At 36.4% G+C, this 25,046-nt stretch overlaps 1 protein-coding gene across 1 annotated transcript; it reads left to right on the top strand.

The window, feature by feature from the left end:
* Positions 1 to 11,603: 11,603 nt before the first annotated feature.
* CLEC12A (C-type lectin domain family 12 member A) lies at positions 11,604 to 25,046 on the top strand. Its single transcript, XM_013008584.2, has 5 exons — positions 11,604 to 11,694; positions 17,683 to 17,781; positions 18,022 to 18,210; positions 19,385 to 19,536; positions 24,933 to 25,046. Exons 1-5 carry the CDS (start codon positions 11,604 to 11,606, stop codon positions 25,044 to 25,046), a joined length of 645 nt encoding a protein of 214 aa, XP_012864038.2.

The raw sequence follows: 25,046 nt of genomic DNA, 5'->3' as shown, positions 1-25,046 counted from the left end.
TGTTCACTGAAGCTTCCATGAGGGTTGAATGTGGATCCAAGAAAGATGAAATGCTTGACAACCCCCACCTTTTCTCCATTTATCATGATGTTACCTATCGGTCCAGTTGTGATGATTTGGGGTTTCTTTACACTGAGCTGTAATCCATAGTAAAGGCTGAAATCCTTGATGTTTATCAGCAAATTCTCCATGTCCTCCTCACTTTGGGCAAGAAAAGTTGTGTCATCTGCACATCACAGATTGTTGGTAAGATTCCCTTCAATTGTGATGACATATTTGTCTTCATATAATCCAGTTTCTCTCTGTTTTCAGCATACAGATTGACTAAGTATGGTAAGAGAATGCAACCCTGATGCACACCTTTCATGTTTTTTAAAACAAATGTTCTTGTTCTTTTTGTACAATTGCCTCTTCATCCATGTACAAGTTCCGCATGAGCGAGCACATTGTAGTGTTCTGAGATTCCCAGTCTTCTCAAGGCTATACATAATTTGTAATGGGCCACACAGCTGAATGTTTTGGCATAATCAATAAAACACAAGTAAACATCTATCAGGTATTATCTGCTTTGAGCTTAGATCCATCTGACATCAGCTATGATATCCTTTGTTCCACATTCTCTTCTGAATCTGTCCGGAACCTCCGGCAGCTCCCTGTCAATGTACTCTTGCAAAAACATCACTTTTCTGTCAGTTTGTCATAATATGATGGCTTGTGTGTTGCTGTGATGCTGGAAGCTACGTCATTGGTATTTCAAATGCCATAAGGGTCACTCAAAGTGACCAGGTTTCAGTGGAGCTTACAGGCTAAGAACAGACAATGAAGAAGGAATAGTATACCATAGGATTGTCCAACTAAAGAAGGCTATTACCAGTTCATTTTAGCTAACTAATGCCAAGATATTGATCTTTGTTAAGTTTCACTTCATATTTTATAACTTCTTAATTTTCCTAAAATACTATTGCATATAGGAGCCCTGATAACATAGTGGGTTATTTGTTCGGATACTAACCACACGTTTATCAGTTTGAAACCACCAGATGCTCCTCAGAAAAATAACCAGGCTTTCTACACCGATAAAGAATTACAGTCAAGGAAACCCACAGGGTAGTTCTACCCTGTCCTATAGGATTGCTATGAGTTAGCATCAACTCAATGGCAGGGAGTTTGGTTTGTTATACATCATACATTCCATGTTTGGATTATCAATGGATGCTTGAAACTGCTTATTTTGAGCAATGCCTCACTAAAGGTAGGCCCCCAAATATTATTTCACCCACATCGTCAATGGCATCTCTCTTTTGTGGTTTTAACTCTTTCCACTTTTATTTTTTGAGCCTACAACCTGTGGAGCTCATCTTCCAGCACTATATTAGACAATATTCTGTTGCTGTTTGCAAGGTTTTCACAAGCTTTCTTTTAAAGTTATATCATCAAATTCTTCTATTTTCTCTTGGGTTGGAAATTCTGTTATCAACAATCTGTGGGTGTCTCTGATCATACTTGAAATTCAAGTGACATGGTTTCCAGTATCACAGCAACACACCAGCTACCACAGTAAAATAAACTTGACCAAATACAAAATTATAAGGGCATAAGTTTACATTGTTTTTAAATATAAATGGAAAAAACTGGAACATAAAGTAGGTTATATCCACCACATAGAAGAATTTACAGCTTCTTGAAAAAATGAAAATGAGCTCTGTAAAATGGTATGAAGTTGCTTCTTAAAAATATTTAAGGTAAATGAACAAACTTCAATAAATTGTGTATGTGTGTGTTTTACAGAAAAATAAAACCTCATATATGTGTAAGAAAGTAATTTATATGACACTCATATATGTGTAAGAAAGTAATTTATATTCAGAGCAGGAAAGGCCAGTCCAACATAAGTCCATGGGTAAGATGCAAACTAATGGTCATTTCACATTTGATTTACTAAGTCCTCTAAATTATATTATAATTCCAGTACATCAAATCCAACAGTGTGGTACTTTGTGAATTTTTTAGCTAATCTAAATCTATTGATTAATTATGGCAAAAAGTAGAAGCATCACATAGAACTAAAACCAAATGTCAGGAGCTATGTTTATTTGCATCAGTAAAGATCTTACATCTGAAAGATTACCTGCTTAATTTTATATAGTTTATAGCCGTTCTCCAAGATTCATCTGATTTCTGAAACATCTAAAGCGGTCATTAAATGACGATGAATTTAGCAGCACACTATTTTAACTTTTGTGGCATAGTCTACTTTTCATCTAATGATACAGTCTTGCTTCCAGTCATCTCTCTTTGTGGAGAAAGAATGCTGTAGGAGCTTCAGCTTTGTTCTTCTACCATAGGCGCCCTCGTGCTGCTGGAGAACCAATGTGTGAATTAGACTAGTTGCCAAAGTGATTTGTTCCAAGAATACATTCATAAAACAAGAAATAATTACAGGGAATGTTTCTTTATTGACTGAGACCACTGGCAGTCAGATTTAGGAAATGATTCCATTTATTTATGGATCACAATAAACTGTCATTTGGACTGTTGATACTCAGTGGTACTTGAGGGTGTATAGGAATCAACTTCAATTTCGTGGCTCAGAACAACCTGCTTTGTTTAGGTGTTTGTTTTCTAAGACACAGTTAGTGGAATAAATGAACCCAGGTTCCTTAGTAGAAGCCTTGGAAAAATATTTACTGAATATTTTTGCAGAAAATTTTCGGTGTCCATCCTACATGAGACTGTCACTCTTCTTTTCAATTAAAGAACTATGGGTCTGTGAATTGATTTGGGTCAGGAAATAATATGAGAGGTTTTAATTCTCCTTTTTAAAGGAGACTTTTTAAATGTATTACTCCAACATATACAACCCAGTTTAATGTTAATATAGATATATATTTTAAATACTTTGATTATGACTTATTTATAGAACAGTTTATCCTTGATCTCATGATTCTTAGTGAGATTTGAAGTAAGTAATCAGTCTGGTGGTAATAGGTGATCATTTTGCTCAGTCTTAACTTTAATTTATCCTGGTGATATTAACACAAGTTTAGCAAACAAAGAAAGGTTTGTCTGCTCAGACATTGGAGAACAAGTTATTTCCATTGAAAAGGAGAGAGTAAAATTATCTGGTATGTAAGTTACATAATCTGGTGTCAATTTGGGACTTGATAGGATTAAGAGTCAAGGGGCAAAGTCTAGTCATGGCCTTCTCCTGAGGATTCTGGGAACTCCTGTATTTCCTCTTCGGAGGTAGGATAGACACTCTGTCTTGGCTCACTCCCTGAGAGACTCTCTACTGACAAGACATATGGGGTTATACTGATGGCAGTGAGAACCCTGGACCTGGAGGCATCATGTGGAGACCCTTGCCAGCACTGAAATGTTTACAATGCAACTGGATCCTCAAGACTTCCCATCCACTGGCCTGTGATCTTCCTGCACTTGACATCATTGCATATGTTTTGTGAGTCTGAAGAGGACTTTATAGATTAGTATCAGATACATGGGCTAGTAATGGATGGATGGACTTGATCTAGACTGGTCTGGGACATTTTTTACTCAATAATCAATTGCTCTTGTATATAAAGCTCTTTCTTATACACATATGAGTGTCCATGAATTTATTTCTCTAGTCTACCTGGATTAACACATCTAGTAATTTAAGATGGCTTGCTTCAGCTAAACTTAGCCACATCCCATTCCAAGTCCCCAATCACATTATTTCCCATCAATGTCATATCATATGAAAAAATTGGCAAGACAATGACTCCAGCTGACATTACAATTCAGTAACCACACACTTGACACTTAGTTTTGATTATCATGAATCAAAGCTATGATTACATTTTTAGGCCTCCCATAGAAGTTTGTAACTCTCAGTCCATGACTTAAATGTAGAAGTAAAATCCCTTAACTTGTCATTTTCCATCTGTAAGTGTTCCTGTGAACTCAAGAAAACCAATTATATACCGTAGTTCTTATAATAATCTTTACTATTTTAAATTTTAAGTCCAGTATGACTTGGGTTCTCAGATATTTGTTCTAGGTGGTATTTCATCAGAATGAGTCAGAGGCATTATCTTGACTAATAATGATGCCTTTAAGTCTCATGTATAATTGGCTTCTTATTTCCTATTGGCAAAGAGCTCGGTGGTGGGCTGAAGCAAAAGACATGAGTAAATTAAACCCAAAATCAAATCTTCAACAGTCTATCTCTACAAACTAGTAATTATAATTAAATAATAATAATTATTATTATTATTTAATCATTGTATTGGGGGTTCATACAGCTCTTATCACAATACATACATACATACATACATACATATATTGTGTCAAGCACATTTGTACATTTGTTGTCATCATCTTTTTCAAAACATTTCAAAACATTTTCTTTCTACTTGAGCCCTTGGTATCAGCTCCTCATTTTTTTCCCCTTCCCTCCTCATGAACCCTTGATAATTTATTTTTTTTTCATGTCTTACACTGACCAATACCTCCTTTCACCCACTTTTCTGTTGTCTGTCCCCCAGGGAGAGGGAAATATATAGATTGGTTCTCCCTTCCCCCCTGTCCTCCTCCCCCCTTCCCCATACCCTCCTGGTATTGCTACTCTCATTATTGGTCCTGAGGCATTTATCTGTCCTGGATTCCCTGTGTTTCCAGCTCTTATCTGTACCCATGCACAATCTCTAGTCTAGCCAGATCTGTAAGATGGAATTGGAATCATGATAGTCGGGGTGGGGGGTGGGGGGCGCAAGCATTAAAGAACTAGAGGAAAGTTTTATGTTTCATCAGTGCTATACTGCACCCTGATTGGCTCATCTCTTCCTTGTGACCCTTCTGTAAGTGGATGTCCAATTGTCTACAGATGTCCTTTGGGTCTCCACTTTGCACTCCCCCTCATTAACATTGGTATGATTTTTTTGTTCTGGGTCTCTGATGCCTGATACCTGATGTCATCGACACCTCATGATCACACAGGCTGGTGCGCTTCTTCCATGTGGACTTTGTTGTCTCTCAGCCAGATGACCGCTTGTTTGTCTTCAAGCCCAGACGCTATATCTTTTGATAGCTGGGCACCATTAGCTTTCTTCACCACATTTGCTTATGCTCCCATTTTGTCTTCAGTAATCATGTCGGGAAGGTGAGCATTACAAAATTCCAGATTATTAGGACCAAATGTTCTCGCATTGAGTACTTGAGTAGAGGCCCAATGTCTGTCTGCTACCCTGATATTAACATATAAATATATATACAAAGATCTATTTCCTCATCGTCATATATAAATATATTTACATATGTTTGTGCCTGTATTTAGACCTCTATAAATGCCCTTTGACTCTTAGTTCTTTCCTCTATTTCCTTTTACTTTCCTCTTGTCCCACTATCATGTTCAGCCTTGATTTGGGTTTCTATAATTCCTCTCGTTTACATTGCCCTTGATCAAGCCTTACCAACGATCCTACGTCCTCCTCACCATCGATTTTGGATTACTTGTTGTTCCCTTGACCCTGGGTTTGTTAACACCCACTTCCTTTCCCCGCCTCACCTCTCCCATGTCGCCCTTGAACTTTTGGTCCCATTGTTTTCTCCTCCAGATTGTTCATCCCAAACTAGTAATTATTTAACAATCAGGATTCAGCTATGAATTAAGAACTACTATCTGCAACTTGAACAGGATATTTTAAATATTAACTGGTCAAAGGAGATGGATTAATAAGAATGACAAAGCAATAGCAGGTGTAGGGAGCAGCCACAGCCTTTAGAGCTAGGAGAAAAAAGGCCCAAAAGCCCAAATGGCAATTCTAAAGGAAAGTACTTGGACTTTGAAGGAGTGCACTCAACCAAGACCAAATTCAATAGCAATGAAAACAGTATGTTTTGCCCTACTAGATGTCACAGAAATTCTCTGATGTGCCCCAGGTCAGAGATGGAAAAACAAAGTCTTCTGTTTAAGTGCTAATGAAACTTTTCATGAATCCATTCACTGGAATATGAGCAAAGCTCATTCTTAAGAGCTCTGCTGGAAAGACACTCATTTGGGTACAACCCAACTTGAAAGAAGTCCTTCCATTAAGAAGGTGCCCCTTTGAAATGCTGACAAAATTCACAAGGCAGCTATCTAAGGAAGTGAAGATAAAATTTACAGTATGGTGTACTGCACTGTCTTTCTCACTTTCCCTGGCAAAAAGTTGAACTACAAGTCAACCTGTCATAGGAACAAAACTGAAAAGCATAAACACCTAGGATTCCTCTCTCTTGCCGTGTCCTTGAAACTCCCTGAACTAACAATAAAGGTTAGGGAGAAATATCTATAGTAGTCAGTATCATAAAACAGGGTCAAACAAAAATGAATTTGGAATTAAAAGATAACAAATTGATTACTAGTATAGGATGCATTGAATTATGAAGATAATTCAATATCCTTAGGAATGGGTTTGTTTGATTAAACTAAAGTTACTCTAAATGTCATATGATTAGCATCCAAATATAAGGAGAATTTTCACATCTCTATTCCATTATTTTCAAAATTAATTAGGCCTTAGTTGTATAATATTGACTGAATATAACATTGTTTTATCTATTTTTAGGATAGATTTTTTTCCCAGTACATGTGCAAATTTTGTAAATATCTTGTTGTTAGGTGCCATTGAGTTGGTTCAGACCCATAGAGACTTTATGCACAACAGAATGATACACTGCATAGTCCTGCACCATGCTTGCAATTGTTCCTATGCCTGAGCCCACCATTGCAGCCTTGGTGTCAATCCATCTCATTGAGAGCCTTCCTCTTTTTCACTACCCCTCCACTTTACCAAGCATGATGTCCTCCAGGGACTAGTCTCTCCTGACAATATGGCCAAAGTATGAAAGGTGAAGTCTTGTCATTCTTTCCTCTAAGGAGTACTTTGGCTGTACTTCTTCCAAGACAGTCGATGAAATGTATATATGTGTGTGTGTATGTATGTATGTATATATATATATATATATTCTTCCAAGACAGTCGATGAAATGAAATATATATATATATATATTGATATATATATATATATATATATATATATCCCAGAACTGTATTTCTTTGGTCTTCCTTACTCAATGTCCAACTTTCAAATGCATATGAGGCCATGGAACACACCATAGCTTGGGTGAAGCCCACCTTAATTCTCAAAGTAACATTCATACTTTTTAATACTCTAAAGAGGTCTTGTGCTGTGGATTTACATAACACAATGCGTCCTTATTATGTCTTGACTGCTATTTCCATGATCTTTGATTGTGGATCCAAGCAAGACAAAATCCTTGACGACTTCAACCTTTTCTTCATTTATCATGATGTGACCTATTGGTGTAGTAATGAGGATTTATTCTTCTTTACATTGAACTGCAATCCATACTGAAACTGCAATTTTGATCTTTATCAGCAAGTGCTGTAAGTCCTCCTCAGTTATCTTAGATGCCTAAAAATATTTTAGTTAACTTTAGTTAATTTAAATAATTTAGTTAACTTTAGTTAATAAGTGTAGAAATTGTATAGTTTGATTACATTAGTTTAGATTAATCTACTGTCTGGTGAGGGGCTGTTTGATCAATGTGAAGCTATAATGTAAGTATATTGAAATCCTTTGTGTATCATGGTGCTGTTTTTAAAATTGTGCACACATTTAACCTTTAAAATGTTTCTGTTGAATTAGATTTTACATTAGTACTTTCTTTTGGTTTAAATATTTATTTAAAAGGATATTATACTCGTATAATTTCAAAGGAACACTGGTGCTGTAAGTTGGTTACATGTGTTGCTGCTAACTGCAAGTTTATCAGTCCAAATTAACCTGCTTTTCCCAATGGAATAATTAAGATCTCTGTCCCCATAAAGAGTTACACCCTCAGAAAATTAAAGGGGCAGTTTTATTCTGTCCTGCAGGGTCGCTATGTGTAGTAATCAACTTGATAGTAGTGAGGGTTCTTTTCTGTTTTGTTTTTGTTGTTGTAGAAATTCAGCAAATATTTACATCATATTTTTTTTCGCTTGTCTATATGTAGAGTTTATGTTTTCTTGTGCTTTAGTTATAAACCTTCTAAGGCTTTTTGCCCCTCAGCATAAGGAATTGCTCAGAAAAAGCAAAATGTATCGCTAGTTTTCTATGAAGTCCAATATATAATAGATCTGTTCTTTGGTTTGTGTTTTGGGGAGGATGGATTAGTCTCCATTTATTTTCAGCTAATAAGGAGCACAGCTCTATGGCTACTTGCTGTGTATAGCTTTTTCTCTATATCACTATGTAACAAGTTGGATTATTTTAAAGTAAATTGACTACAGTTGGGGTTTTTTTCTCATAAAACTTTCATTCTGAAAGACTTGCTGGAGCTATGAATCCAGTCAGTCATCTCAGATTAGCTTTATCAAAGCAAGAACTATTATTTATCTCCCAGAGTATGGTATCTTTATTGACAAAATTTGTAGTCAGACTCTCTGTTATTTATTAACAATGACCTCCTTTCTTAATATCACATTTTACATTGGACCAAGTTTCACACAAAATTGAAACTTTAAACTCTTACATTGAAACTTCTCAGTTCATCTATTTACCTCTTCCTTGTGCCATTTGCTTCCTCTTTTTTCTTGAGTTCATAAAACTCTCTATCCATTGCCTGTGGCTTTTGACCACACTTGAGTGGAAATGAACAGAGGCAAGGTATTTTTAAAGGACCATTTCTGTATATAATGCTTGTACGGGCTTTCTAGATTTTACTTTCTCTGATTGCATATCCTGTTTGATAGTAATCTTGAGCTAGTTTCTCAACACTTGGGCTTTAAAATTTACTAATGAAAATGGCTTACTCTGCTACCATTTTATTGAAAAAATCACTCTACATATGATGGTAAACTTTTTTGCCATTTTATTGAGTTAAAATTATCAGTGAGTTAGCAAACCTTAGACTGCTTACTATTCCACCATGGACTATAATGAAGCCACTGCTGTGACACTGGCTCCTGCAGAGGTATGCCAAGTCCTTGGGAGTTCTAGAGAGTCCCTTCTGAGTGGCTCGTGCAGTGACAGAGAGAAGCCATGCTCACCCTCATACACATTGCAGCAAAAGAGCCAAGCAAAAGTTTTATTTGAGTATAGAATAAATACACTTCAAAAAGGGAAGTCGGTCCCCTGGTGAGTTGAGGAGGACCCCAACTAGGGGAACAGTTCTTATTTTTAAAGGCACCATCAGAGGGGTGGATATTTGAATTCTACTGATTGTCATGTGGCATTTTAATAAGGTGGCTTAGTCTGTCCTTGGGTCTCTGGCATACTTCTTTTAAGTTTGTCTCAGGCTACAGTTGTGTCAGGACGTTCACCTCGTATTCACCAGAGCCTGGCCATCAAGGCTGGTTGCTAGTAGGTGTGGTTTTAAGGTCATGGGTCCCTTAGTAGGCAGAAGACCCCATTTCCTCCCTATCGACCACCATAGCAAGAACTGATAGGCTCACCTCATCAATTGTAAGAGGAGTTTCATCAAGACTGTTACTTGAATCCAATAAATGAACATTGTGCCAACACTCACTCAATTCCTCTTGATCCCGTATCTTCCATGCCAGCCTCTGACCTCTGGTCCTTGGGACAAGAGCAAGGGCATTGCAGATTTGGGCATATGCAATTCCAAAGCTCTGGAAGCCTCAAAGTTATCAAGGATTTCAATTTGCTTATATCCACAGTCAATATCCACAAAAGCAGCAGTCAAGAAATCAAATGGCATATTGCATTGGGCAAATTTGCTGCATAAGACCCCTTTTAAAGTGTTGAAGAGGAAGGCTATCCCTGTGAGAACTAAGTCCCTTTGACTGAAGCCATGGTGTTTCCCAACGCCAGTTTGCATGTGAAAATTGGACACTAAATAAGGAAGACCAAGGAAGAATTGGTGCATTTCAATTGTGGTATTGGTGAAGTATGCTGAAATTACTGTAGACTGCCAGAAGAAACACAGGGCTGTCTTAGAAGCAGTGTTACCAGAATGCTTCTAGGAAACAAGGATTGAAAGACTTCCTCTCATTCACTTTAGAAATATCAACTGGAGAGATCAATCCTGGAAAAGGACATCATACTTGGTAAAGTTGAAGGTCAGTGAAAAAAAGGAAGACCTTCACAATGACTTATACAATTGATTCCAACATACTGTTTCCCAGAAAGTAAGACATCCCCACAAAATAATACCTACTTACAGTTTTGCCTCTCCCTGAAATATAAGGCCTCCTCACCGAAAATAAGACCTTCCCGAAAATAAGGGCCTCCAAAGCTACCATAGTTCTGGACTCTGGACAGTAGCATCGGGCGCCGCCACGCAGCTCCCTATTGGCCCCAGCGCAGCCGGAGCAGACAGGAAGTGCGAGGTCTCTTTTAATAAAACAATAAACAATAAATGTGTACCATATTCTTCTTCATGGAAAAATAAGACATCCCCTGAAAATAAGACCTAGCGCATCTTTGGGAGCAAAAATTAATATAAGACACTGTCTTATTTTCTGAGAAATAGGGTAGCAACAATCGTGAGGATATCAAAGACGGGACATCGTTTTGTTTTCTTATACATAGGGTCACTATGAGTTGGAACCAACTCTAGAGTACCGAACAACAAGAACAATGCAAAAATAACAACCACACACATGTGCACATGAGGAGGCTTCAAAAAGTTCATGGAAAAATAAATTAAGAATATGGAGGGTTCAGCCTAACACTAATACTTTGTCTGAGAATGCGGAATCCAGCTGATGAAGTGCAAATCTGTATGAGCTGATGTGCTCATCCCCCTTCACCCCCCACCACTACCCCCCACCCCCGACCTTTGCAGTTTAGCTGAGAGCTGGCTTTAGTCAGTCCAGAGATGGCAAGTCTATTCTCAGTTTTCCTGGAACTAAACCTGTCTAGGTCTTGGATATGAACTTTGGTCATCAGTGTACCTACTCCCCGATGTGGCTCCTGAGTCCCAGACCCCTTTGGATATTTCTTACTTACAGAAACTACATATTTCCTAATTTTTCTTGGCAAGGCGTGAAAGTGAGACTTGCTATTTCCCCTTTCTGTATATGCCATCTCTTCATTTTTGAACTGCCTGCAAATGACAACCTTTCTCAGTAGGAATGTTAGCCAGGATCCATATGAAATATCTATGCTGGCCCCCTGCTGTATACTTCAGAGACTTTATCCTCTCTGTAATCTCTATCTTTGGATTTTATATTCCATGACCACATTGGAGGACACTAATAATATTTCCCAAACCTAATTTCAAAAGTGATTTTTCTGTTACTGAAATTGTTTTTTGCAAGGATGATGCATGAAAAATGAAAAAGGGAAGCGATAGGAGGAAGACACTTGTTCTCATTTGGAACACATCACAATTTATCTGCTTTTGTGTGAGGATGCAGAAGGGCTGTAGCTTCTTTTGGGGTATGTGATTAGCACAATGACTTTTTAAATGGAAATTTAAGCATATAGATTTAACATTTACAGTTGTTCAATCTCACATCTATCTATCTATCTATATCTATCTATCATCTATCTAACTATATATCTATTTATTTATTACAGAGTAGAGATTACCTGGCATATCCATCCATGTCTGAAGAAGTGACTTATGCAGATATTAATTTTCAATACTCCAGTAAGGCAGAAAATATTCAAGAGTTGGGCAACTTGGGGAAAAAAGGTAAGGTTTGCACTATGGTATAATGTAGTAGAAGAGGTTGCATCCATCATATTAGTGAATTGACATGATATTGGTGTTCTTTCATCTTGAAGTATTCATTTAAATTTAGTTATGTTCATATATAAAATTTTTAAAGTATTCATAAAATGATTATTAATTCTCTCTATAAAGCCTTGATCAATGTTTCAAACAGCAAAGATACATTAAATATTTCTATTTTAAAAATATTGGTGAAAAAATGAAAGAGGACATAGGAATGACAAAATAATTCTCAAGTTTTATTTAAATTTTTTCCTTCACAAACATATTTGAAATTCTAACTTTAGTAATAACAGAAATATCACCTTGTGAATTGCTAGACCTTAGATGCATTTATAATCACCATTCTAAATCTTGAGGAAAATAACAGAATAATTCTGTGTGAATTTCCTTTTTATTTTCTAAATAAATACTTTGTTTTCTAACAAGAAGATTATAAGGATTTGAAATATTTTCTATCTTTATATCCTTACTTTTAAAAAGCATATCTGGATAGTTTTGCTGTGAATTTAGTGTTAGCAAGTATAAGAGATTTGCTAATGTAACATCTGGAAACATATAATTTATTCCAAGTCTCAAATCAGAAATTATTTTAAAACATGGAAATCTTGAAGCCATGTTTTTTCTTCCTCAATTTAGTTTAACTTCCCAATTTTTTAGATTACATTCTAATTTATGTAGTAAAAAGTGTATATCAACTCTGATCTATTGCTTTCTTGCACACCCCACTTCAATGTACTTTATTTTTTCCCTGAACTCTTAAACTTACTACCATCAAGTCAATGCTGACTCATAGCAAGCCCGTGTGGGTTTCCAAGGCTGTAACTGTTTTTGAGTAGTAAGCCTAGTTTTTCTCCCCAGGAGCCATTGGTGGTTTTGAACTGCTGGCCATGAGGATCTCAGCTCAACTTATAACCACTACACCCACTAGGGCTCCTACTGGTTAAATCCTAATACCCTCTCCCCTCTCACCACCCCAGAACAGCTAAGAACCATTGGTGAATAATATATACTATCTAAACTCAAGAGAACTCTCTCCTGATGGCCTTTTCTCTTACTTCATTCTTCAGATTTGATCCACTGGGGTTTAACTTATAAAGACACTATGTAGTGCAGAAAACAAGGAAAAGAAAAACAAAACACAAAAACAAATTTCTTGTCTGATTCTGTGCCATTCATTTCTACACTGTTGCTTTTGCTATACTTAAGCTCATGGTGAAAGCTCCGGTATATCTCTCTCATTCAAAATCAACTTCTTTTTTGTTAACCCTCTACCAAATATGATGTCCTTCTCCCAGGACCAGTTCCTCTTGAGACCATATCCAGAATACTTGAACTATGTCTCATGTTCCTTACTTCTAAGCAGCATTCTGGCTTTGCTTATTCCAAGGCAGACGTGTTTGTTCTTCTAGTTCACTCAACTCAATGCCATTGAGTGAATTCTGACTCGTAGATAATATAGGACAGAGACAAACTGCCTCTGTTGCTTTCTGAGATTGTAACTCTTTGTGGGTGAAGAAAATCTTACTTTTTCTTCCACAGAACTGCTGACCTTGTGGTTAGCAGCCCAATGTGTAACCCATCCATTACACTACCAAAATTGTTCTTCTGGCAGTGCATGGTATATTCTATTTCTTTGGCAACACTGTAATTCAAATGTATCAGTTCTTCATCTGACTTCCATATATATTGCCAAAATTTCATCTGCATATAAGGCCATTGAGAATACCAGGACTTGGGTCTGGGACATCTTAGTTTTAAAGTGATATATTTGCTTTTTAACGCCTTAAAGAGGTTTTATTTAGCCAATATAATTGGCCAATGCAGTGCATGACTTAATTTCTTGACTCCTGCTCCCTGGGCATTAATTGTGCATCCAAGTAAAATAAGATCCTTGACAACTTCAATTTTTTCTATCATGAAGTTACGTATTGGTATAGTTGAGAGCATTTTTATTTCTATTACATTCAGGTGTAATCCACACCGAAGACTGTATTCTTGATCTTCATCAGTAAGTCCTCTCAACTTTCAGCAAACAAGGTTGTTTCATCTGCATATCACAGGTTATTAATGAGTCTTCCTTAATCTCGATACTGCATTCTTTTTATAATCTACTGTCTGTATTATTTGCTTAACATATAGTTTGAATAAGTATGGTGCAATGATACAACCCTTATGTTTATTCTTCCTGGTTTTAAATGATGAAATATTTCCTTGTGCTTTTCAAATGACTGCCTCTTAACCAAATGAAAAGTTCTGTCTGAGCACAATTAAGTGTTCTGGAAATTCCACTCTTTGTAATGTTTTATATAATCCGTTATGATTCAAACAATCCATTATGATCCAAACAGACAAATTCATTTGCATATGCACAGACACAGCTTTCTTGTATTCTCTGCTTTAAACCAACATCTATTTCACATTAGTAGTAATATCCCCTCTTCCACTTTCTCTTCTGAATCCAGCTGGAATTTCTAGTAGTTCCTTGTCCATGACTGCTGAAACCATTTTTAAAATTACTTTCAGGAAAATTTCACTAACTTATGATAGAAATGGCAATGTTTGGTAATTTTGACATCCTTTTGGTTCACTTTGCCTTGGGATGAGCAAAAACATCGCTCTCTGCCAAACAGTTGGCCAGGGACCTCTCTTCTAAAGTTCTGTCATGTGTAAGGCATCATCAGAACAAAAAATCTTACCATAGTGAATGATGGGGGGAGTGCGGAGTGGAGACCCAAAGCCCATTAGTAGGCCACTGGAGATCCCCTTGCAGAGGGGTCTCGGGGAGGAGATGAGCCAGTCAGGGTGCGATGTAACAATGATGAGAAATACAACTTTCCTCTAGTTCCTAAATGTTTCCTCCCCGCTCCGACTACCATGACTAGAATTCTACCTTGCAAGTCTGGCTAGACCAGAGGAGGTACACTGGTACAGATAGGAACTGAAAATACAGGGAATCCAGGATGGATGAGCCCTACAGGACCAGTGGTGTGAGTGGCAAAACAGGGAGGGTAAAGGGAGAATGGGTAGGAAAGAGGGAACCGATTACATGGAACTGTGTGTGACCTCCTCCCTGGGGGACAGACAACCAAAAAGTGGATGAAGGGAGATGTTGGACAGGGCAAGATATGACGAAATACCCATTTATAAACTATCAAGGGCTCATGCGGGAGGGGGGAGCGGGGAGGGTGGGAGAAAATGAGGACCTAATGTTGGGGGTTTAAATGGAGAGAAAATGTTTTGAGAAACGATGTACAAATGCGCTTTACACAATTGATGTGTGTATGGATTGGGATAACAGTTGTATGAGCCCCTAATAAAATGTTTAAAAAAAAAACAAAAACAAAAAAACAAAAACCGACATAATAAATAATTAAATCAGTCTAAAAAAAAAAAGAACAAATTAAACCTTTAAACAGTAATAAATAAATAAATAAATAAAGTTCTGTCATGAGCGGCGCGATCAATAATTATTTAACGCTCTTAGACATTTTCGAATGCTCAGTTTATTCACTGCAAACACACATCAAACAATCTAAAATATTACTCAAACTATTAAGGGCAAACAACTGTAAGCATAAGGGCAGAGTAACAACTATGAGCATAAAGGCAGAATAACAACATTCCTCACATATTTCATAATAACATCAAAGTCCCAATTAGCATTGCCTCATCGGTGTACTCACCCCAGGTAGAGTTGGAGAGAGCAGGAGGTGATGTCTCCTTGGTTCATAGCTCTCTAAAGGTCAGTGTCTCTACCTGGGTTTAAATGGACATTTTGGCCAGTTCTTTGACGTTCTCACTGTCCCAGTCAAGTCTTATTGGGTCTCTCCAGGCTTTAGGTGGCTTGGCTAATTTTTGGGCTTCGGCCAGGTCTCAGCCCAGTCTTATCGGGTTTCTCCAGGCTTTAGGTGGCTTGGCTAATTTTGGGGCGTCGGTCAGGTCTCAACTCAGTCTTATCAGGGGTCTCACATTTTTGTGGTGGCTTCTTTGATGTAAGTGTTGGCCTGGGCCCCAATATTACATTTTATTTTTTTCTTTAAAGTGGAGTTTCTTGTGCTTGTTTATTTGATGTGGCTCAATGTCTTGCAAGGTAGTTCAATGTCTTGTAAGGTAGTTCAACGTCTTGCAAGGAAGTTTTATGGTGCTCTCATCAAGTTCTTGGAATAGAACAGTGAGCAATCCCAGTATTGCATCTGTTCATTAAAACATGTAATTTACATCGCATCAATTTCTGGAACCTAGTTTTGCACTGATACATTCAATGTAATCTGGATTTCTTGCTTCAATACCATTCATTCTTGATCATATACTACCTCCTGACATGCTTAAACTGACCCATTCTGTTTGAATTAGGGACTCTGTTGTTTTCATCTTCTTTTGACACTTCTGTGTCATTCAATATCTTGTTTATCGAATCATTTAGTATTGCCACACAAGGCTTGAATTTTTTCTTCAGTTTTTCAGCTTGAGAAATGCCAAAAGTATTTTTTTTCTTTCACAATTAAAATTTAACTTCTCTGAGAGCAGGAACTTGTGTGTTTTACTTACTTTTATATTGCAAGTACTCAGAAGTGTCTGGTGTATAGAATTCTTCAATAGCTAGTTTTTGAATAACTTAATTCATAAATAAACGAGAAAACAATTCAAAATAAATATAGCATATGAAATAATTGTTCTAACTTGACAAAAAGTCTCAAAAGTAGTTATTTTACTACTAATTTCCAAAACAGAAACACATTTTCACATTTTATTATTGATCCCTCTGTTTTTCACAATATTATCATGCCACTAGGTAAGTTGAAGGGCATAAAAGGTCATATATTAAAATTAAGCTGTCTTGAAATTATATTGCCTTGTAATATATAGGTTTTACATGTATACATAATGAAGTTATCTAATTAAATGAGTTAATAATGATTCATTCATAATATATAATTCTTATTTTTAATAGCATACATATATTAGGGCTTCATTATTTGATAAAGATTTGATGCTTAAAAAAAGAGAGAAAGAGAAGAAAGGAGTGAGTTAAGGATTGAATTGTGGGTTTCAATAATTCCTCTCGGTTACATTACCCTTGGTCATGCCCTACCAGGCCTCCTCCAGCCTCCTCACTTATTGTCCCATTGTCCCTGGGTTTCTTAATACCCCTTCCTTTCCCCCCACCTCCCCCTCTCCCATGTCCCCCGAGAACTGTCGGTCCCGTTGTTTTCTCCTCCAGATTGTTCATCCAGCCTATTTTATTTAGACAGACCTGCGGAGATAACAACATGCAAAAAAACAAGACAGAAAAAAACAAAGCAACAAAATAAAACAAAACAACAGCAACAACACCAACAAGCCAATGTCAACAAGACAAAACAAAACACAACAACAAGAAAGAAAAGCTTGTAGTTAGTTCAAGGACTGTTTGTTGCTCTTTAGGAGTGTTTTCTGGTCTAGTCTGATGGGGCACCAAGCCCTGGCCCCAAAGTCTATTTTTGATATTCCTTGGGGACTTCATTGCTCTGTTCCCCTTGCTATTCTGTTCCATGCCCTTAGTGCTTTGCCTCGGTGTGGTGGGATCAGATTGGGCAGAATTCCCACACTGTGTATCCGGTGTTGTCCCCTGTAGGGCTATGGGTCAGTGAGGGATGTAGTGTCTTATAGTGGGGCCGGCCACATGGCCTTCTCTGTAGATTGGCTGCTCTGAGTGGGAATCTCGTCGTCAACAGCCTACCATTTTCCTGAATCTCCTGTGAGACCTAATTTTCATGCACACTACACAGCTAACATTTTTTACTGGGTCTTGACTTATTCACCAAAAGATTTTTAAAATGTCCCTGTATTTTTAATAAAATCGTATTGCTTTATAAGAAATGTATGTTAAAAGACAAAATGAAATAAATCAGTTCCATTAAGATATATGCTATTTACAGACCTTTTAATCAATTTTGTTCTCCATAGCGCCCTCTGCTCCATTCTGTGTAAGGCATCAAATGAAATTGGCCCTGACTCTTCTAAGCCTTCTCCTGCTGATTGGATTTGGAACCTTAGGAAGCATATGTATGTATTACTCCTGCGTGGTACCTAGATTCGAATGAATTTTATAATCAAAATATCATCTTTGATTTAACATTTTATCCTTGTTATAGATGTTATACCCCAAAAGGACTTATGAATAGAATAACGTATTTCCTAATTCTTTAGTCTTCTCTATTTTTATTGATGCCAAAAGAAGATGGTGATTATATTGCAGCATGAAAATATTTTATTAAATTTTCAACCCTGATTTTTTATTTGAAGTCCACAGAACTTTGAAAATAGAAATGGAAAGATGGAACAGCCTTCAAAATCAAGCAGAAGAACTTCAGAGAAATGTTTCTCTACAACAGATGAGTAGCATCAATATGTCCAAGGAGCTCATGATCATCTCCACCTCACTGCAAAACATCATCACTGAATTATGCCGCGAGCGTGTAAAGACGCAAGAAGGTAGTTTTGCATTCCTTTCTGAATTTTTAGGCCATGAACTAAACCTTACAGTCATCTGCAAACCATTTCATTGATAGTGATAACCACTATCCTTTAGTTGAATGAGGAAATTAAATGCGAAGAAGCTTCAAAATGTTCACAGAAAAATTGTTATATTTTAATTACATTTTTCTCTGAAACTTTTGAAGTCACCTCATATGATTGACAGAGGACTCATTGATACTTGGAGTTGGCAGTTGTAAGACAAGCAGAAAGAGAGATAGTAACTCGGCCCCAAGTATCAAGAAGTGAGTTACTCAGTAAAACGTTAGACATGATGGATGAGACTGATCCTACTATTTTCACAGGATGCAATTTCTCCAATCTTACATTTACTACTATTAATCTGGGGCTCTGAGATGAATATAAAATAGTCTTAAGATGATATTAATATATCACTGACTCAGTTCCTAAATTTTATTTAATGGCTGCTTAGAAATATACTTGAGAGTGGGGAAAAGTTGGGGATGACATTTGTAATTGTGAACATTGGCCTTATGAGCTGCCTGAGCTCCTGAGAAGTGTCTGAAATATCCATCAACTCAGATATTGACCTATTGAGATATCCCCATTATAAGAGAAGGCAGGACTGATATAAGTATATACTATTGTTCTCCCCATATATAAAGGCTTCCTGTGATTAGGGAGAGGAAAATTAATAAATCATTGTGAAAGATTTCTGAACTACAAAGATACACTAGACAGGAATCAAGATGCGTAACTTGAATTACATTGTTCTAGTTATATAGTACACTCACTGTAATAGGTAACAAGTTGCTATCATGTAAATTTGACTCATGGTTACCAAATGTGGGTCAGAGTATAAATGTGCACCCCAGGACTTTCAGAGGCTTCTTGTTGAAAAGTAGATCAGTAGGCCTATTCCACAAGGGGATTCTAAGTGAAACTGAATTTCCAACCTTTCTACAAGAAGCCAAGAAATTTCAGTGTTTACTTCATCTAGTAATTCCTTGGTAGAAGATAAGGATCTAAAATATATGATTAATTTGTTTACTTTTTTGATATAAAAATACAAAATACAAGTAAATTTAGTCAATTAATTACAGATAAGTAAGATAATAAGAATTATTTGGAATAAAAATAGAGATGAAATGAAACTATGTTGTTCTTCCAGAGCACAAATGTAAACCTTGTCCGGAGAAATGGAAGTGGCATGAGGACACCTGTTATAGTTTATTTGATGTTAAGGAAACATGGGAAAACAGTGAAATAAAATGTTCTTCTCATAATGCAAGCCTCTTGAAGATTAAGTCTAAAAGTGTTTTGGTAAGACCCCATAGCTCTCTGCCCTATAGAAGGTGATGGGATAATTTCAGGGAGAGCTATGTCAACCCAATATGATAATTCCTCATTTTTACTGGGTATGAAGGGACTTGTCTTTGGATGTTACGCTCAAATAAGCCATATGCTTCTTTAGAATCTTAAGGTTTATGGAGTTGTAGGTTCTGTTGAGTAGGAGTAGATACAGGGCACCCAATGTGGACATTCTCAAACTGCAAGTTTGGAACCAAACTCACACCATGACTTCTGAACATTTATCTGCCTATTACTCCTAGAGGTTATTAATTTCAGAAAATCTGTACTGAAGGGGATCCTTTTTTTTCCTCTCCCCATTTATTTATTTATTTTCAATTAAGAGGAAAAACCCAAGCATCCTATAATAGCCTGATGGTTTGAATAAAATATCTATTGTTGCTTTAGGCCATTGAATTGTCTCTGATTCATGACAGCAGTATGTATAAGTGAATAAAATTGTCCATGGTTTGGTACCACCTATATGATTATTGGTGTGTTTGAGTTGATTCCCATGGCTACAGTGTCATTTATCTCATTGAGGTATTTATCTTTGCATATTGGCCATCCCCTTATCTTACCAAACATGATCAATCTTAGAAGAAATAAAACCAGAATGTACTTTAGAAGCTAGGATCTCTTAATACTAATATAAATTTTCTATTTGCACATGGTTGTGGCATGTATTTGCTCTGCTTCCCTAGTTTTGCCTTAATGAATGAGCACTATCAGAAATTTCTGTTTCTGTGTCTAACCCTCATTGTAACTTAAGTAGTGTTCAGTCACTACAATTTCTAATCGGTATAAGTGAAAATTACATGCATTTTAGTCCAGTTAGCTTTCCTATGTATATATAGTTTTACTTTCTCACTAATATTTTAAATTCTATACCATTGGCTAGATTAACAATAGAACTACCAAGTGTCCCATGAAGGTTACCTATTTTTTGTAAATCATTTTATTTGGGGTTCTTACAACACTTATAACAGTGGTCAGTATGAGATATGAGAACAATAATAATTTATAATTTATCAAGGGGTCACCAGGGTGGGAGGAGGGGCAGGGAGGAAAAAAAGAGGATTTGATAACAAGGGCTCAAATAGAAAGTAAATGTTTAGAAAATGATGATGGCAACATATTTACAAATATGCTTCATACAATTGATTACCTGTTTTATTTCTAAAGAATCTGATAAGGCTGCTTTTAGTGGACCAGAAAGATATATAAAACTTAGGTATGTGAGTGGATTTTGAGCTTACATCTAATCATTAGCCCTAATATAAGAAAAATTATTTCTTATGATATGGCTCTGCTTAGTACTTTCATTTATGAAGTGATCACTGAAGATATGGTTACTGTAACAGATTGTGACGAAAACATCAGATGGTGCCAGGCCATCAGGAAAAGTATAGCACAGGGAAAGCTTCTCTTAAAACAAGCAGCCATCAGAGCAAGATTTAAGCTAAGTCCACATGGAAAGAGCACACTAATGCATGTGATCCAAGGATTTTAAATAATAAAATCCAAAACTAGAGGAGAGAATTGTACTAGATTTTAAATTTTGAGCACCCAGTTTTCAGAAAGCTAAGAATGACAGTGAAAAGCTAAAATCTATTTATAGAGTCCCCACAGGATTTAGCCTCCACTGAGCTCCCTCAGACTATTGATCAAAATGTAAATGGACTTGTCCTAAGAGAGAGTACACTGGAAAGCAGTAAGGCTAAAATTCAATATCTTACTCTTTACTTTTCTTTTTGAACCATTTGTAACTTGCTCTAGTTTTTAATACTTTCAGCTTTCTTTCAGATTGAGGCTTTCCTGAGCTTTATTTTATTGTTATTGTTGGAGATATTTTGGGGGATATGACATTCTTGATTTGAAATAAAGGATAGGTAAACCTGTAGAGACAGTAAGTAGATTAATAGACCCTTAGGGTCATAAGAAGGAAGGCCATGGAGAAATGGGGAGCTAATAATAAAACTACAAGAATAAAAGATCTAATATTAATTCTGTTGATTATTAAGTAACTATTTTTAATATCTTTAAACCATTGAATTATTTGGTTGTGAATTATATGTCAATAAAATGGTTACATAAAAAAACAAAATAGGATGGCAAGGCTTTGGATCATTTACTTTGGACATCTAATCAGGAAAGACCAATTGCTAGAAAAGGTCATAAAAATATGTATGTATGTTTATAACGTTAAGATGGAATAGAAATGTCAAATGTAAAGCGTATATATATTGCAATGGACCCTGAAGCCTCAGGTAAAAAAGTGAATCTTTGGTAATATTATTTACTGTTTACTTCATGTTTTTCTTTTGTCTGAATATTTCATATTTTTCTTGTTATTCTATGGTCTGTCAGAAAATAAATATATCTTACTTAAGTGCATGTATATTTTCCTATGAGTTTCTGTTTCCCTGTTACAAGACACTTGATCAGTCTTCATAAAAAAATGAGAAAGTAATCTATCATCTCTTCTCTCGTACTCATTCTCAAATCACACACTCAATTCTTTATTTTAAAATAAGAAAAGTTTAGAAGTAGAAAATATTTTTATTCAAATACACATTTCTGAAATTATTCTGAATTTTAGTCTCTCTCATCTAATTTTGCCGCACTTTTCTCCCATTCTTTTTATATATTTTTAAGTCATTTTAGTCATTAACTACCTCTTTTGCCATAGACTAAAAGTTTGCTACTCAAACATTTTAATCTTCAACTAGTGAGTTTTTGATTGACTCTAATTTAACATTAAGAAGCCCTGGTCGCACAATGGTTATACACTTGATTGCTACTACAAAGGATAATGGTTCAAATTCACCACACTTAGAAATCTTCCTCTGTAAAAATGAATGCCTAGCAATATAGAGCTAGGCAATATAGAGCTCTTATATAGAGCAATATAGAGCTCTTATATTCTCTCCTACAGGGCCATTATGAATCAAAATAGACTTGACAGTATACCACGACACTAGCATATAGTTCTGAGTACAATGCTAGATCTTTTCTTAATTTGAGATAGTGTTTGATGTTATTAAAATTCTAGGGAAGTACCGTGGGTAAGATAGACATCTTTACTATATTGAGTCTTCCGATCCATGAGCATGGGACATTCCTCCATTTGTGGATGTCGTTTTTGGTTTTCTGTAGTAGGGTCTTGTAATTTTCCTTGTATATGTCTTTTGGGGTTTTTTTTGTTAGATATATCCCTAGATATTTCAATTTGTTCTTGGTAATTGTGAATGGTACTACCTTCTTGATTTCCTCTTCCATGGTCTTGTCCAATGTACATAGCAAACCAATCGACTTCTGTTTGTTAATCTTGAATCCTGCCACTCTTCATATTCCTCTATCGCTGTCAGTACTCCGGTTGTGGAACTTTAGGGATTTTCAATGTACAGAATCATTTCATCTACAAATAATGATAATTTCACCATTAATTGGATACCTTTGATGTCCTTCCATTGTCTTCTGTTATTAGTTAGGACCTCCAGTATGATATTGAATAGAAGTGCGGACAAAGGACATCCTTGTCTAGTCCCATTTTTCAGCGATTGATTTCATCTTTTCTCCATTGACTATTATGTTAGCTGTCGGCTTTTCATAGATAGCTTGTATTAACTTGAGGAACTACCCTTCCATTTCTATCCTCTTGAGCATCTTAATTAGGAATGGGTGCTGGATGTGGTCAAATGCTTTTTCTGCATCTATAGATATTATCATGTGGTCCTTTCACTTTTTCTTTTTTATTACACTTTTTCTTATCAATGTGGTGCATAATATTGATGGATTTTCAGATGTTAAACCATCCCTCCATCCCAGGGGTGATTCCTACCTGATCCTGATGGATGAGATGTCAAAGGGATCGGGTACCAGGCATCAAGGAACAAAAAAATTATATCATTGTGAATGAGGGGGAGTGCAGACTGGGGACTCAAGACCCATATGTGGGCAACTGGACAAACCCTTACAGAAGGGTCACAGGGAGGAGATGAGCCAGTCAGTGTGCAGGGTAGCAACGATGAAACATACAACTTTCCTCTAGTTCCTAAATGCTTCCTCCTCGCCACTATCATGATCCCAATTCTACCTTACAAGTCCAACTAGACCAGAGGATGTACACTGGTACATAAAGAAACTGGAAACACAGGGAATCCAGGACAGAGGAACCTCTTAGGACCAGTGCCAAGAGTGCCAATACCAGGAGGGTGGAGGGATGGTGAGGGAGAAAGGGAGAACCAATTACAAGGATCTACATATAACCTCCTCCCTGAAGGATGGACAACAGAAAAGTGGGTGAAGGGAGACATTGGGTAGTGAAATATATGACAAAATAATAATAATTTATAAGTTATCAAGGATTCATGAGGGAGGGGGGAGGGGAAAAATGAGAAGCTGAAACCAAGGGCTCAAGTACAATGCAGGTGTTTTGGGAATGATGATGGCAACAAATGTACAAATGTGCTTGACACCATGAATGTATGTGTGGATTGTAATAAGCATTGTATGAGCCCTCAATAAAATGATTTTTTTTTAAAGAAAGATCATGGATACTAACTTTTTAATAATATCTAAGTAGTTATGTTTTAATGTAATTATTCATCAATGTGAATTCCATGAATTTTAATTATAAAACGGTTTTGATCTGTATATTGATTAAATTGTTGTTGATGTTGTTAGGTGCTAATTTTTTTTAATTCTAGAGAAAATTTTATAATAATAAACAGTGAGAAGTAAAACAAAAATAATATTCAAAAATATATGCTGCTTTAATTTCTTGGGGTGGTATCGTAAAAGGGGACTTAAATGGTCTGACTGCAAGCCCCTTTCCTCACTCCTACATATAAAGTCCACTAGCCAAACAGTGCTACATATCAAAGTTCCTGAGTGGACCTGCTTCAATTCACTGTCAATCTGTAGAATTATTCAAACGTGATTATTATGCCTGTCATAGGAACTAAGAGTCACTTCACACTTTTGATACAAAAGAGACTGCTTCCCCTGGCTCCACCCTATTCACTCTTTTCAATATGCAATCTCTTTGTGGCCTGCATAGCGTGTGATATCATTCTTTCCAGAGCTGGCAGAATATGTAATGAAGAATCTGCTGCCATTAGTGTTCAGTGTCAGGAGTCTTGTGTTTGCCCTTCGAAATAACCTTAGGGACCCCTCCACCATTCATAAGTGGAGACAGTGTTGAAAACAAGCCATTTCTTTCCATTCTTTTTAATGGTGTTGAAAAGTAGTAGTGCATTGTATAAAATATTACCTTAAAATAGTAATATGTAATCCAGTTTGTTATGAAATAAGGTACATTATAGTGTTTCAAAATTTAAAGAAACCATCTCTATTTCTTGTAGGAATTTATAAAATCCATGAAATTAAAAGCAGTGTATTGGCTGGGATTACCTCCCCAAGAGGATAAAGAAACGTACATAAATTTAGATGAAGAAATTATCTCCAAGGATTGGTAA

The sequence above is a fragment of the Echinops telfairi genome, unplaced genomic scaffold (genome assembly GCF_000313985.2).
Source record: "Echinops telfairi isolate 266 unplaced genomic scaffold, ASM31398v2 ScPeMD7_1957;HRSCAF=2489, whole genome shotgun sequence".
Lineage (NCBI taxonomy): Eukaryota > Metazoa > Chordata > Mammalia > Afrosoricida > Tenrecidae > Echinops > Echinops telfairi.
The sequence above is the reverse complement of the archived record's forward strand: the minus strand, read 5'-3'. Positions and strand labels throughout refer to the sequence as shown.

Coding starts and splice junctions, on each gene's coding strand:
- CLEC12A (XM_013008584.2), top strand. CDS start 11,604: ATGTCTGAAGAAGTGACTTATGCAGATATTAATTTTCAATACTCCAGT. Junction 18,211..19,384: donor GCGTGTAAAGACGCAAGAAG/GTAGTTTTGCAT, acceptor TTGTTCTTCCAG/AGCACAAATGTAAACCTTGT. Junction 19,537..24,932: donor TTAAGTCTAAAAGTGTTTTG/GTAAGACCCCAT, acceptor TATTTCTTGTAG/GAATTTATAAAATCCATGAA.